Source organism: Gambusia affinis, linkage group LG16 (genome assembly GCF_019740435.1).
Source record: "Gambusia affinis linkage group LG16, SWU_Gaff_1.0, whole genome shotgun sequence".
Classification (NCBI taxonomy): domain Eukaryota; kingdom Metazoa; phylum Chordata; class Actinopteri; order Cyprinodontiformes; family Poeciliidae; genus Gambusia; species Gambusia affinis.
Window position 1 is genome coordinate 5,134,919 of NC_057883.1, and position 15,694 is coordinate 5,150,612.

At 37.7% G+C, this 15,694-nt stretch overlaps 1 protein-coding gene across 7 annotated transcripts in view; it reads left to right on the plus strand.

Annotated features, from left to right (window-relative positions):
* The window catches only part of numb (NUMB endocytic adaptor protein), a 52,957-nt gene that overhangs the window by 15,525 nt on the left and 21,738 nt on the right, over nucleotides 1-15,694 (plus strand). For all 7 annotated transcript variants that reach the window (XM_044142852.1, XM_044142851.1, XM_044142853.1 and 4 more), the window contains exon 2: nucleotides 15,141-15,277. In XM_044142852.1, coding sequence (XP_043998787.1) covers nucleotides 15,152-15,277 — 126 coding nt within the window. In that variant the 5' untranslated portion in view covers nucleotides 15,141-15,151. The remainder of the gene's footprint in view (nucleotides 1-15,140; nucleotides 15,278-15,694) is intronic.

Sequence of the window (15,694 nt, forward strand, 5' to 3'; positions counted from 1 at the left end):
GCAGCTAATGCACAACCTAAAAAAAATGGGAAGATAATGTCTGAATGTTAGCAATCACAAATTTCCCAGAAATGATTGCAATAAACCTTAACGTTTTAGAGACTGTTTTCAAGTAACATATTGATAATGGAATAATAATACAATTTTGTCCTCTCAAAGTTGAATAAACTTTAGTTTTATGAAAACACATTCCACTTGAACTGGAAGATAATTTAAATATCCAAAAATAAATAAGAATACAATGAAACGATAAATAAAATAGAAGTAGAAACTGAAACTATAAATAAAATGGATTATGAAGTTTCTGTAATCAAAATAGCCCTTTGAAAAATATTAATCAGAAAGGAAGTTATTGAGCAAAAATGTCTAACCACATAATATGACAAAAGAAAGTAATCAAATAACGTCACATTAACTTGATGTCTAAGTGTTTGTAAGGGAAGGCTTGGCATTATGAAGTTGATATAGAATAAGTATGTTTGTGTTAAATTGCTCACTGTATTTGAGCATGGCAGCAGTTTAGCTTGTTTTAAGGATCGGCTTGTAAGGGAATGTTGACATTTGTGACTTTGACCAAAGTTCTGATAATACTAGAGTCCCCTCCTCCTCACGTGCGGTGTCGGCTTGCATCAGATGTTTTGACCCAGATGGGGTATTTTCCATGTTTTTGATTGCTACTGCTTGGACTGGATTAGTTTATTTAACATCTTAGACCACAATGCTTCCTCTGAAATTTGTATAAATATCTTTAAGCCAGTACTCTCGTAGCAAGGCTGTTATATGTAGGAGTAATGGATCACACATTAACAGCACCTGGTGAATATGTAACGTTGGCAGTGTTTCTTCAGGTCACTGCTGTGTACAGAGGAAATACTCTGTGCACAATTCAGCCCGGTTTCTCCTGATTCTTTCTCTTTCTTGGCTGTTTTTAGAAAGCTTGTGTTTGTTTGGTGCTTCCTCTGCTTGCTAATGCTGCTGCTTTAATTTATATGGGAAATACAACTCATTTGGGGAGGAAAACGAAAATATGGTCTTTGTGAGATGTTTTTTTTCCACTCTCATTCTTTTTAAATTCTCATAAAAATGTTAACATTTTTTACATTTTGGAGAAAACAATGCTGTCAGCGTCTCCAGTCCAGGTATTGTCTAATTGCAAGGTGGTCATAGTGCTAGCAAAGCAAAAACATTTTCAAGATCCCTTGATTGGTACTAATTTTTTATTGGCATGTCAATTTTTTTTCTTTTTTCTCTTCAGTTATTACATCAATAAATATCTTCCTATTTCTGTCTGTAAACTCATCCACTAATAGTGTGTACTTTGAACATCAGATAAAGCTTACGGTCATTTGCTTTAATGCATAGTTGAGGATCACCATGGATTACCTTTATTTCCTTTTGGATTTAAAATGACTTCCTCTAATGAAATAATGGTGGTAAATATAGTTACTAAATGTACCATAGTTTTTAAATCAATTGAAATCAGCTCAGATTTTCTTAATTTTGGAAAATTGGCAATCAGCCAATACGCATATGAAAAACTGATTTTATCCATTCCCGGGAAGGCTTGAAAGTGAGCCACCGCTCCCTTTGCTCTGCTTTGTGATACTGACTTCACTTTCACAAGGTTCTTTTTTTTCCCCCCAAGATTTTCTGCTTGCGATCATAACTGCTTTTCTATTGCAAACTTTGTTGAAATTTTCCTAATTTACTCAATAAGTCATTAAGAAACATCCCACATTAACAACATCAACATCCGATTGTTGATCGCATGCCTTGTGATGCGTAAAAAGTATTTCCATTGCAGTATTACAAAATACACCAATTTTAATACATCTGAAGAAGCACCTCATCCCAGGGCAAAAAATTGTTACTGTGAAACGTGAGTTTTTATCGAAATTCTCATGTTTCCACGACTAACATTTATGTTCGTAATTCCAATTTGTGCCCTTATACAGTCAATGGGAACAGGGCTAATAGAAAGGATTAAAGAAAAGGATATCTGTTTCCATTCAACCAGCAAAGAAAGTAAGATCCGTCTGGTTGGGTACGGCAACGAGGCATGGATCACACAATTACCTTTCGGCTCCATGAAGATATTTTTTCACGGCTGCCACATGAGTTAGTACCTATTGTATTTCCAGCAGCAGCTTCCAATAAATAGAAAGGAGAATTGATGGAGTCGGATGCTGGGGACACTACATCAAACCGCTCCTGGCTGTCCGTTGCTTTTAGTCCCCTACTTCTCCGAACGGCACAATTTTGTTGTTTACACCTTCTTCTAGTCATTAAAACGCCTCTCCATTTGAGGTCTCCTCTGGCGAGATTCTTTGAATCTATTGGGTGAAAACCAGGATTAGAAATCTTGAGGACGACTTGTTGACATCCTGTGTGGGGAAACATCACAGATCGTGATTGATTTTAGTCTGTGAATCATAACCGGGGCACACCTGTGGGGAGATGATACAGTGACAAGTGATTTGTGAGGATTCTTCATTTAAGAATCCAGGGTAGCTGCTAACTCTAAGTGAAGTGTTAAATGGTGTGGTTGCTGGTCAAGTTGCTCTTTGTCTGGACAAAATCACCACACCTAGAGAGAGACGGTATGGATGGAACAAGACATTGATGTGCAACTGTAAGATCTGGTCCATATGTCTTATTTGTTTGTCTGCCAGTCTTTAGCTTAGGAAATAAGGATCACTGTGTCAATCTGAGGGCAGAGAACAGATTCACCCTGTAATTATTTAGTGGCGGACAGGGAGCTTGTCAGCAGGTCAAACAGTGGCTAAAACTCCTATTCCCTCCATTTCCTTCCTCTGTAGCAGTCCATCCATCTACACCTTGGCCTTATCACTTGCTCTCTTGTAGTTGAGGATTTAGCTTGGCCTGATTCAAAGAATAGATGTTCTACCCAGCCTGGGTCAGTATATTAGGTATTACAACGAGGAATAGGAAATGATTACATTTATTTAAAAAGCACTGTCTATTTGAGGTGATTCTGATACCTCATCTTAAGCCAAAATATTGAATCAACTTGGTCCAAATGGATAAATTGTGCAGAATTTTTACACCTTTTGTCATTCTGTTCTACATAGAGCGATACAAATGAAATAAGATTCGATTAGCTGATTGGGTACAACCTGAAGTCAACTGTATAAGATATGCTGATTTGTAGTTTATCTACAGCAGTTTTAAAATGGCTGTTTTAAATTAAATAAATTTACGTATCTAAAATCAAGGCCTTTATAATGACTTGAATTCAATTCAGAAAACTAAGTTGGTCTTAAATACAACTTAAACTTTGTCTTGGCAGGACTGCTTAATTGTATTTTCTACGTATTCTCTTTCCATCAGGGAAAAGCTGGAGTTGACTGGATGAAGTTTGAATATGTCATTTGAAATACAGATATTAAATTCAATTGATAGCCGTTGTAGAAAGATTGTAAAAAGTTTTATTTTTGAGTTGCTGAAATAACATAGCGTTGAGTTGGTGAGGGTGTCTGCTGAAACCTGCAGACACACTATACTTATTTTAGCGATTATTCTGACAATTAATCCAATAATCGGATAAATAAAATGGCACTTTCTGCAGATTTTTCATTTAACCACTTAAACTTATTTTCTACATTAAAAACATGCCAAAAATGCAAATAAACAATTTAGTACATTTGTCTAAATAAGAAAATAAACATTTTATTGCCTAATATGTTGTAAGATAGCAAAGGATGCATCTGCAGCTAAATAAATGCTTAAACTTTTAAGTATTCATTTCTTTTCTGCTTCATTTAACATCAGTAAAGTGTAGTGCTAATCTGACAATTTCAATAAACCAAGTAATAACTGGATCACAAAAACTTCTTAATAGGAGAATTTTACAGAACTTGAATCAGGTGAAAATAAAACTAAAACTATGGCACTTGAAGAGTTCTGTGTAAAACATATTCAAAGGTAAAGAATGTTTTGGGTTTTTAAAAAAAATCTAAAATACAAAATATATTTTTTGTTCAGTTTTGGCTTAATTACTTGCCTTTTTTTTATTTCAGCAAATGGCCTTTTTTGAGCCGCAATATAGTTACCAATTAATTGATTACTAAATTACTTGATGATTATTTCAATAATTGATTAATTACAGTCGCCTCAGCCCCAACATCTTGATGTCATCAACCCATATCTACATTTTACAGTTAACAATACTAACTTCTTTTCCTTTACGTGTTTATCTGGCTTTCAGAGAGTGCGATTGTTTCCGTTAGCATGCGTATTCAGCCGGTTGCACCAGTCTGCGGACGAGCTCTGTACCTGACAAAAGTGATTCAGTCTGCCGTGCAGCGTGTGGTGAAAAGTGTGCTGATCATCAAAGCAGAGCGCGAGTGTGCTGAGCAGCTCAGTGATCGGCTGCTGATGACTTACAATTATTTCCTCACAGTCTGCAATAAATGGTGGGATTTTATAATTTAGCATTTTTCTACTGATTAGTTTGCAGCGGGGAACATAAGTATTTAAACTGTTTCCCATTTAAGTACACCTCAGCTATGGAAGACAGAATCTAAAAACAAAATCGGAAAATCAAACTGTGTGATTTTAAAATAAATAATTAGCATTTTGTTGCATGAGATGAGTATCCAAGACGATCCAAAAACAGAACTTAACATGTACAGTTGCAAAGATCTGACGGATTTCCCACTGCTGATTGGACTGCTAGTAAATTGAATGAAGAAGGTTCCAGAATGCGAAGATATTTAGGCTTTAAAAATGGTTTTGAATTGCGTAACACCAAACACCGCAAGATCTCCTTACATACATTTGCATAAATGCATTATGTTTGTAGAAATGTCTTCAAATGCCTAAAAAGATGTTTTTGCTCTCGCCCACATATTAGAATGCATTTTCAAATATGCGTTGTATAAGCATTCAATAAGATGCAAAGGAAGAATTAATTTAACTGACACAGTGCCTACATGGCGGATCTATTCCTGAGCAATCGTTCAGTTATTTTGGCATCTAGTAATGCCGCTATCACCATTTCTTTCTACACTGTCAGAACAAATGTGACACTTTTTGGATTTTATTCAGATTATTCCAATACCGGGGATCTCACTGTGTGAAAAAAATAAAATAAAACAAAAAAAAATAAAAAATCTGACCCAAATATTTGAAGTTTAGCTTTAGCAGCAAATGCTTTTGTTTCACAGTAATATCAGTTTTCTTCTCATGAAGACATCATGTCGTCTCTGCGGTATTGAATGGCCTCAATTTAGGTCAGTCTTCCCCCGAGTGTCGATGTGTATGACTGTAATTAATTTTGTGGTTTGATGCGACCCAGAACATTTCATTTTGAGGAGCAACTTTGCTGATTAAGTGAGCCATTGGATCGCTCATGTCTGAACCTGGAATCTCAATACTGTACTATTTATAAGTCCATGCAGAGCGGTGCCGTTTTTGTGTATCTGCTTCCCTAATTCGTCATGTTTTGTCACGATAGACTTATCAAACCAAAACCACATTGTTTTATCGAGGGCTGCGGCTAATGATTTTGCTAGCTGACTAATTTGTGAATATTTTTCAAAGTAGCAGATTAGTCAATGGTTATTTTTAATCAACTTCTGCTTTGTGTGGGTGCATCCTCTGTTCCTAAATATGTTTGTCAGGTCAAAAATCCCCTGCTAAGAATAGCTGTTTAGTGGTGAATATTTCAGGTTTGACCAGTTTGATTCTAACATTTTAAATTAGAGCTCAATTGGGTTGGTCCAGACTTTTTAACTTTTTTAAGTCAAGTTCGGAATCACATGGCAACTTCATCACGGTCTTAATCACATATTAAAGTTGGTGTAAACAGCATTAACATGAGTAACTGGAATGGTATGTCCTCAGCTGCTCTTATTCATTAGCTTTTGTTCAATAAAACTCCTGAAACATGACTGAAACTTGAGGGTAAACCATCTTACTAGTGCTTTGAGATGGTCATCAGAAACTAGCTTTTATTTCTATGCTTGTTGCAGTAAGCAATAAATCAATTAATTGCATGATAAATTAAAACAAATTCAGAAATTTCCATTTGCATGATTTTATGCTTCTTTTTTTCCCTTCCTTTCCCTCTTTCTACCAAAAGCTGGATGACAAAAGTCTGGTGCTTTGGTCTGAACTAGCCCCTTTCCTTGAAGGATGATTTCATTTACAGAGATTCCATAATTCATTTCATTTATTGTTTTGTTTATTTATTTTGGTTATTTAAATTGACTTCCAGTTCCACTGATAAATGTTCATTAGAGTTTGAAGTTCATTGATATTCGAGCTTGCCATTATCATTATATTACTTCAAAATGGTTTCAAAACGACAATATTATCATTTAACGCAATAATTGCCGGTACAATTTATCGTCCTGCAAAATGTATTACTGTGACAGGCCTAGTTATTTAATGTAACAATAAACAGATTTTGTTTTGGGAATGTGACTGCTGAGCACCGCTCCACAACCCGGCTCCAAGTTCTCCGTCTCAGTTTTGTTCCATTTTCCGCCCCTTCAGAGGACACCTCCCAGAGGAGACATCCATTGATCAGTTTTGGTTTGATGCATTTTTAGCGCAACAGGCACAAGCCATGTTTATAGCAAGGAATTACTTACTGCTCCTGTCAAATTAAGCTGCTGTCCACGCAGGTTGTCACCTTTTTTTCACCCATCCACAGCTGGAACACACTGTGATATGAGATACTTTATTAGTTTTTGGTCCCAAATGGTGGGATTCTCATTACCGGTTCTCTTATGTGTCCCTTGTTAGCTTTGTGAAGCCGACATTCAACATATCCCCCTTACCTCCAGCTCTTCCTTCTTCTACATTACAGAACTCAAAGCACACAGCGCGTCCAGACAAATTTGAGCTCCACAGTACCGACAACATCCAGGGTCAGTCTACCCTATGATTTGAGGATGTCCAATATTACTGTCGATCTTTAGGCTATGAACACGCACAGAACAGAATTTCCTGAATTTCCAAAAATGGGACAAACTGTATCGGCTGGCAAAAGCGGTGGGACAAGTAGAGAAAAGAGATTGCCAGATTGTTTTGTCTTGAACTGCCCCTCTTTCTCTCACTCTCACGCTCACTCCCAGTTGTAGCCTCTCACTCCCTCCTTACTTTGAAACCCAACTGCTTTACTCATCCCTGGGATCCTTCTGCGGGGATTAATCAGTTTTCCTGGAGAGATTATTCAAATACTATTACATCTGCAGCCCACTGCATCACAGCCCTCCCTCCTTCCTTCGCTCCTTCCTTCTTGGCACATCACAGACGAACGGGAGTCGACAAAAGTCTTACTCCAGCTATTTTATTTGTATATTCTATTAGTTCTCTTTCTCTGTGTTTCTCTCTCTCTCTCTCTTTTTTTCTAAGTATGGTAATCATTTTCTGGTTTCAAAAAGCATTGCACAAGGTGAGACCTAATAAGACTTTCCACCTTCTCCCGTTTACTCCGGAGTTATGTATGTTCCCATGATTACGGAGTGGGTATAAATGGTTCTTATGTAATCGTTCTCATTAGTGGAAAATGTGGAGAAGCCAACGGTTCTCACAGCACCAGTGTACTGGAGCTCTGACAGATCCAGCAGGCTATTGAGTCCCTGCCTTTACCTCCCCACATGACTGCTCGACTCCAGCCCGATGCCTTGTAACCTTTCTATTAGCCCTTTGTTGTATTTTACTTTTCAAGTTTTGAAATGTGACTTTTGATGCTTGAGATCATTTATTTTGGGAAACAAACTCCAACCGAATGTCCCAAACTTGCAATGGTCACAATGAGACTGAAAACACAATTTTAAACAGACATGTTTAAGCAATTAATTTTTATAATAGGCTATTAATTGATTGATGTTGTGATGAATATTTTTGAAGGGCAGATTTGTTTAGAGACTTTGTGATCCATTTTGTTTGTTGGGCTTGGGCTTTTATTTTGGATATTTAAAGTGATTTTTAATTCCAATGTGGATTTTTCTACAGAAAATTAAAGTTTATTAGTGTGTAAGGGGGTGAACTTATATTCAGTATGTTCCTTGAAAATGGTCTCAAAATAATAATATTATCATTTATCCCAGTCATTTCTGGGACAAGTTACTGTCTGGCAAATTTATTACGACAGACCTATTGTCAGTGTTTGGTCTATTGTTGGGAACAAAACAATTTAGGACAGTTTAAAAAAAAGATAAGTATTTTGTCTTACGAAAATCTTCGTAAATCTTTAACTGTTTCAAGTTTTACTCATAATTTCACTGGCAAATTCGATGTATGCATGTGACAGACCAGCAGAAAGTGGAGCGTGATTTAAGTGGAAGAGCTGATGTATTTTCTGGACCAGCTGTTGAAAAACTACTGGATACGAACCTATTCATAAACTTGACACATTTGAACTGTCTTTCTTTGAGAGAGAAGTCGATTGCTCATCATGTTATAATTGACCAACCTCTCTGTATTCTGTGGAAGCCGTTTTTATTTCGCTGCACTTGCCAATCGCTTTAGTGTCTGTTGAGTTCTCCTTGTGGTTTGTAGCTTTTGCAACGCCACAACATTTCTCAGAAATGCTACTTTACACACAAGACGAGCTGATTTCTTGTATTTCTCCACTTCGAGCCGCAAATGGTCCGTGGAGGACGTATCAATGGTTGTTTCTGTGTAGTGATAATAGGATGGTATGTTTTTGATTTGCGTATCTAATAACGGATCACAATAGGTGGTATAAATATCAAAAAAAAAAACTAAACATAACTACTTTTCTAGCTCTTTGTGGTTTCATTCATTAGTTTCCATTTTTGTAATCCGCTGTTATTATCTACACTTCTCTTTTTTTTTGTATTGTACTGCTTTTCCTGCCATATTGTTTTTCTTTTAAGCTTTCGCCTGCTTTTTCATTTTCATACACCATGTTGCTTTTTTTTAAAGTTATTTATCAAGGAGCTAAATGTACAAAACATGATTCACGACTGCTATTGTGCAGCACTAACACACTATAGTGTCTGTGTTAGTGCTGAAAAAACACCATTTTCTGTCAGCTTTTCATACAAAATCCTGATAGAATGCAACAGCTTTTAACCATAAAACTGTACCTCATACTGGAAAATCCCTGGAGTAACGATAAGGTTGGGGTAAGTCACCACCTCAACACCTGACAGAGTGACACAGTAATGCAGATTTATTACACAATTGTTTGACATTAGACTGTGAACATATGTTGCACCTTGTTGACCTCCTGGTTTGTTTTCACAGTTGAATCCCTGACTCTTAGTGTTGACACAGATGTCAGATTCAGTAGTTGCTAAGCACTATAGACCAAAACTGTATATGTCTAATTATTTGTTTTTATGCATTTCTTGACACGTAGCATTATATAAAATAAAAGAAAAATCTGCAAAATGTGCCAGTTTTTTAAACTCATTCATTGACAGACTACCGTAATTTCCGGACTATAGAGCGCACCTGATTATAAGCCGCACCCCCCTACATTTTTAAAGGAAACACATTTTGTACATAAGCCGCACCGGTGTATAAGCCGCATGTGCCTACATTGAAACATTAGATATTTACAAAGAAAGACGGTACACAGAAAGAGTTTTTAAAGTTTTAATAATATGCCCTAGCTTTTCTTTCTGAACAGCAGCAATATAGCAAAACAACACTAACAGGGCTGGTTTAAATAACATACGGTTAAAAGTCACGGAGAGCCGTCATCCTCTTCCTCCTGTGCACTGAAACCATGGAAGTCTTCTTCCTCAGTGTCTGTTTCCTTCTTTATCGGCTCGATTGCTTTTAACTTGAAAGCTGCATCATATGCATTTCTTCTTGCATTCTCCATGATGAGGGTCTGTTCAAGCTCATTTTATTCATGCACAAAGCACGACGTTACATTAGTCTTCCTCTACAGATATATTCCAGATGTCTCACGCTTACCGTTTCTGCTCCAGCGCCCCTACTGGCCGTTAGAAAAAATTCATAAATAAGCCGCATCGTTGTATAAGCCGCAGGGTCGAAAGCGTGAGACAAAAGTCGCGGCTTATAGTCCGGAAATTACGGTAATTAACTACTAAAATAGTCATTAGCTGTAGCCCTAGTTTTCTGTTTCTTTGTTAATTACGTGTTTATTATCTAGGCTCACTGGAAGAAGAAATGCTGACTCTCAACATTTAAATATAGGCTTTAAATACTTTTCAAGTTTCTAATTATCAATCATAGGATTCACTCTTGAGCTGCGTTTGTGTGTAAAACATTGAGCACTAGTGAGGTATGAAAGGTTCATTATCGGAGGCTTGAATTGAAGCCCTTTGTTGCGTTTCGCTCCTCGCTGTGTGTCAGAAACTTCTGGCTCAGATCACTGGCGAATGTGGATCCTTTACGGCTCAGTGCTCACTTTGTGCCCTTACCCTCTTGACCTCTGTCATGGAACAGTAGGATCGTCGAGTTGGATTAAGAGTAGCGAGTCATAAAACTCTGCAGTCGGAGTCGGATTTTGCCCTTTCCAGACACGTAGCATTCTGACATACCAAAGTGTATGCAAACGCATGTCGAGTAGTTCTACTTTCATATTTGCATAGGCTAGGCTAGGTCAAGCACCAGCGTTCTTCGCAGATCCATACTTTGCAAAAGAATGCGGTCTTTTCCCACGCACATGAACAAACAGCCTGTTTTCACCCAGATTCCCTCTCTATCTTTTGTTATCGCTTTTGCAGACAGGATCCTTAGGAGTGTGTGTGTGGGTGTGTTTGTGTGTGTCTGGCAAACTGGCAGTAAGAAACCTGGAAGATGAGTTAGGTCAGTAGCTCTGTTTTACCACATCATAATTCAGGGGAATTAATAAGCAAATATGTTTGGGTTTTTTTTCCCCATGTGTTTTAGTCTTTCTTTGACTGTCTGCTTGATTTCTCTTTTGTATTGTATTAATATTGGCTGATACCAATATTGAGCCGATACCATCTCGGCCAGAATCATGCATGTTTTTATTACTTATTTTGTAGTGTGGAATCTTTACGCTGTTGGATTACTCTAACAGAGAAAATAGTCAACAATAAGCATGAGAACAAGTGACCCATTTATTATTATTATTACAACCAATGGGTCAGCATGTGGGATACAAAGCGCTGCTGGATGGAAAACCTGGACTGGACTACATCCTGGAGCGAAATGCTTCTACAGACATGCTTATATCCGAGATTTTAGATGAAGACTGATATAATGCTAGTTTTTTGACAGAAATCGGACTGGGATTCCTGTATTCTTTGAAAGAGACATTAATTTTTAATCCATCAGAAAATGAAAGATTTACGAGAAAATATCTGAGTCAAAGCATATATTTCTAAGCCTTATTTGATCAAACGAAGTGCTTCAAAGTACATACTGCTGGTTGATTCGTTGTACGATGGAAGTACTTCATTTTGATATTTTTAATCGATACCAGGGTGGGAAAACCTAATTTTCAACATTTCACCTGCTAACTACTGAACAGTCGATTAGGGAAATATTGATGGTTCAGCATTGAGGCCACTGCTTATAGCTAAGCCAAGTTTTGTATCTGTATAAGTGAGTTAAAACAACAATCAGTCAGAACACATTTCCCAGAGCTTGCTCTGCGTAATATTTTATTTGGTTTTCAGATGACTCCGAGTGTTTTCGTGTCTTCATGGTAACAGATGCATTCATTTTGTTGAGCCAGAGACTCGACGCAGACTGATCTGTTTTCCTCCAGTCCGCAGTGTGGAATCATGCAGTCTGTCACAGGCACTGCAGCGAGCCCAAACATGATATGACCTAAATAAATGAGTTTAATAGAGGAGAGCGGGAGTGAGCCATGGAGCAATATTTATCCCCCTTGCGTGTCGTCTTGTTTTCAAACGCAAAACCCGTCTGCAGGCTACCACTTTTCCAATATGCTCATTGAAGGTTAAGTGTTTGTATGACACTTGGAGCTCTACTTTCACTCCATTTTTCCTTCTAAGCACCTGCTTCGGTGTCCATTTTCCTGCCTGGCTCGGGTTCTAAGCATGAACCCGAATTTTCAGGTACATTTTTGCTTTTGTCATGTTGCCACTTCCAATTTTTTATGTACTTTGGGGGGATTTTGTTTGTTATACCAACACAAAGTATATATTTTTCTAAAGTGACCTCTTATGACTCCTTTCTAAAGGCCAAAGTTGTGGAATGAACTGCTAATAGACAAATATATGAATTTTTGCAGTTTCTATAGTTACCATAGGTTACCTTGTATGTAGTCTTAGACGGTTGGCCATGTTTTGGTCGGTTGTAGTTGTGCCAAATTCTCTCCGTTTTGTGATGATGGATTGAACAGCGCTTTTTGACATGTTTGAAATAGCATTGTTGTTGTTTTTTTTAATATCCAAACATTGCTTTTAACTTCTCCACAACCTCATCCCTTATCTTTTGGCTGCATTGTTTGGCTTCCAAGTGGTCCTAGGAGGGAGTCTTGAGGAACCTCATAGTTAATTTGTTTAACTGTTTTTAAAAAAAGAAAATTTTACTTTTATGAGCTTTACATCTTGTTATAATGTTATTCTCTCATTAAATATACATGTGGAGTGTTGGTTTGATTTCTTTTTCTGTTTTTCTTATCCATGTTTGAGAACTCCTTGAACCCCCTGACTCCACTTGGCTCCTTCAGACTAGCCATCAGCAATTAGCAAACACCTGGTGGAACTGCAGGTCTGCTGATGTCATTGTGTGAAATATTTCCCAGTCCAGTGCTCCAACTAACTTAGTAGAGGAATCTTGATGTGATGACATGCTGAAGGCAAAGCGTTGGAAAGAGCTGGAACTTCTTAAAGAGACAGAGGCCCAATTTGAAGGGATTAAATTGCGAAGTCAAATTTCTTTTAAGTCACGTTTAATATACACAGCATTTCTTTACAACAACTAAAGGTGACATAACTAATTGATTGTGTTCTAAAATGATACAAGTAGACTAGGAAACACACAATATAGGCACTTTAAATTTGTATAGAAACATTTCACATGCAATCCAAATAAAATTCGCTGAACTTTTTTTTTTTTTTTTTTTTTGTTAGATTCACAAAATCTAAATTTTTGCTTCACGGGAGAAGAAGTAACCCTTATCAGAAAACAATATTTATAAAACAAATATGCTTTTATAAAATTAGGAATGCTTCAGTAGTACACTTACTACTTGAGCTCGTAGTAGTTAATAGTTTTTTCCCCCTTCCTCCCAATGCCTCCTGGGTGTTATCACAAAATCTTAGATCACACATTTCAAATGAATTAACTGCGTTGCATTTTGACTCGAATTGTACGTGAATCAGGCGTGTGACTCACACTTACCGAGCAACTCTGACTCTGCGTTCTCTGTCACAACTACTCTCTTCCTGTCACAACAAGAGGTTTTGTGCCGCTGAGGTGTGCTTCGAACCCGGAAAGCTTTGTTTGTGTCCTGCCTGCAGAACTGGAGCCTGGCATGGACAGATAAGAAGAAAACCTGAAGCTCACTGTCTGCTCCCAGTCACTGCAGGACACGTTTCATTATGCAAGCAGTCAACCAGAGTGCATGCGTGTGTGTGTGTGTGTGTGTGTGTGTGTGTGTGTGTGTGTGTGTGTGTGTGTGTGTGTGTGTGTGTGTGTGTGTGTGTGTGTAATTCTGCTGCTCATTCTTGCTGGTGTGTGTTCGTGGACGGTCGGCTCTTCTGGATTAGAGACCTTAAATCCCGACAGATCCTCATCAGTTCAGAAGTCAGCGGGTACAACTCGTTAGTCCAGCAGTTTGCTGTACTCATGTGTTGGAAGGGGGATTTCACTGCCGAGTGACTTTTGGTCCCCCCAGCTTTCTATTTGATCTGGGAGATTTGAGCCAGGCTTGATGGACGGACCTCTCACTTCTAATTTGGATCAGCAACTTTTAATTGGGCCTCTGCTTTTCTTGTGTAACTTAATCCGTGCTCAAAGAAGAGAAGAAGTCCACCTGGCAGTCCTGTCACTTTAATTAAATGTGCTTTTTTGTTTTTATTTTCCCCATTTATTTCATTGTTTGAATCTCATTGGAGACCATAAACTTATTCTCAGAGAACATTCCATATTTTGTTTATTTGTTCATGTAATTATGAGGTAGAACAAAATTAAGGATGCATTTAAACTTTCATGGTTGAGCAGGAGAGCTAACGAAGGTCAAAGTGAAACCAGAATGTGAGTTCACAAACTGTGTTCAATTAGTGAATGTGCTCTGCTCTTCTCTGTAGGTGTACTGTCTTCCAAATAAATGTGTTGACCTATAGACTTATTTTTAAACTGTTTTTTTTTTTTAAAACTGCTTCTTGAATCATATTTTCTGTATCCGGTGAAGTAATGAGTAAACGGGGCTGCAGCTGATGCATGATTTATTTTAGCGGTTTGATTTCTCGTCTGTTTTTTTTTTCTCGGTTAGTTCGGTAGTCAGAGATTATTTTTAACGATCTGCTTTCTGTTGGGACATCTCTCAGTAAATAAAAACATGACTTTGAAAATATATTGTCTTCTCCTATTTTATAAGAACTTTAGAATTTAAGATTGAAATTTAAGATCTGAATTGAATTTGAAGTATTTTTGTTTAGAGATGTTTCCCCGTAACCCCAGTTTTAATAACCAAAAGACAAATTGTTTTAAACAGGCTTCACTTTGTACAACAAACTATGCAAACTGCAGTTTAACTCGACTATTTGCTATTAAAAGACAGTTGTTTTTTTGTTTGTTTGTTTTTTAAGTCAGAAAGGTTATATCAAAGGCTGTGTTCAATAATTTGGTTCAAATATTTAAAGTTTTGAACTGTGTTAAACAAATATGTTTTACATTACCTAAAACATGGCATATAACCATTCATTTAATCTTATTATATAGATATCCCTGGAACTTGTCATGTATTTCACATGTCTGATATTTTATAGGATTTTATGCACAAACCTGTTTTTGTTTCAGTATAAACTGATGGAATTTGATAAAATATGGAACCTTATTGAATTATTATAAATAAATGTTCTGTTTGTTTATGGACTTTTCCTCTGGTCTGTTACATAATCTGTAGACCATTGTTAACAGATAGATTGGTTTCTGAATCGAATCGTGCCCCTATAAAGCCAGCTTCTTTAAATGAATTCCCTTTCTGCCCTTCACAGGGAGCGCCGCGATGAATAAGCTACGGCAGAGCTTCCGGCGCAAGAAAGACATCTACGTGCCGGAGTCGAGCCGGCCTCACCAGTGGCAGACGGATGAGGAGGCGGTCCGCAGCGGCAGATGCAGCTTTGCAGTCAAGGTGACTACTCCCCCGTTTTGTAGCCGGAGTGCAAACACACCTGAAATCACTCATTTTGTAAACACCACTCGACTGGACGCGGCGCTGACCTTAAACTGTGAGACAACCAAACCTCAGGACTTCTCCTCAGACTCTGCTGCGATTAATCAAAAGCTCTCGGGGGACGTGAGCGCGACTTCAATCTAGCTTACAGCTCCGTTAAAAATAAACACAATGCTTCCTGATCTCTACAGCTTTCTACCATAACTTGAATGAAGGTGCACTACGATATAAAAAGGTACATGTGACCAATATTGGCAACACTAGAAGGCCAGTCTGTGCGAAAAAGGGGTTAGTCCATGTAGCAGCACTCTGACCTGTTCTTCTGCAATTGATGAAGTGGAGAGTTGGTCTTATTTTGGCAACACAGTCTTCCAC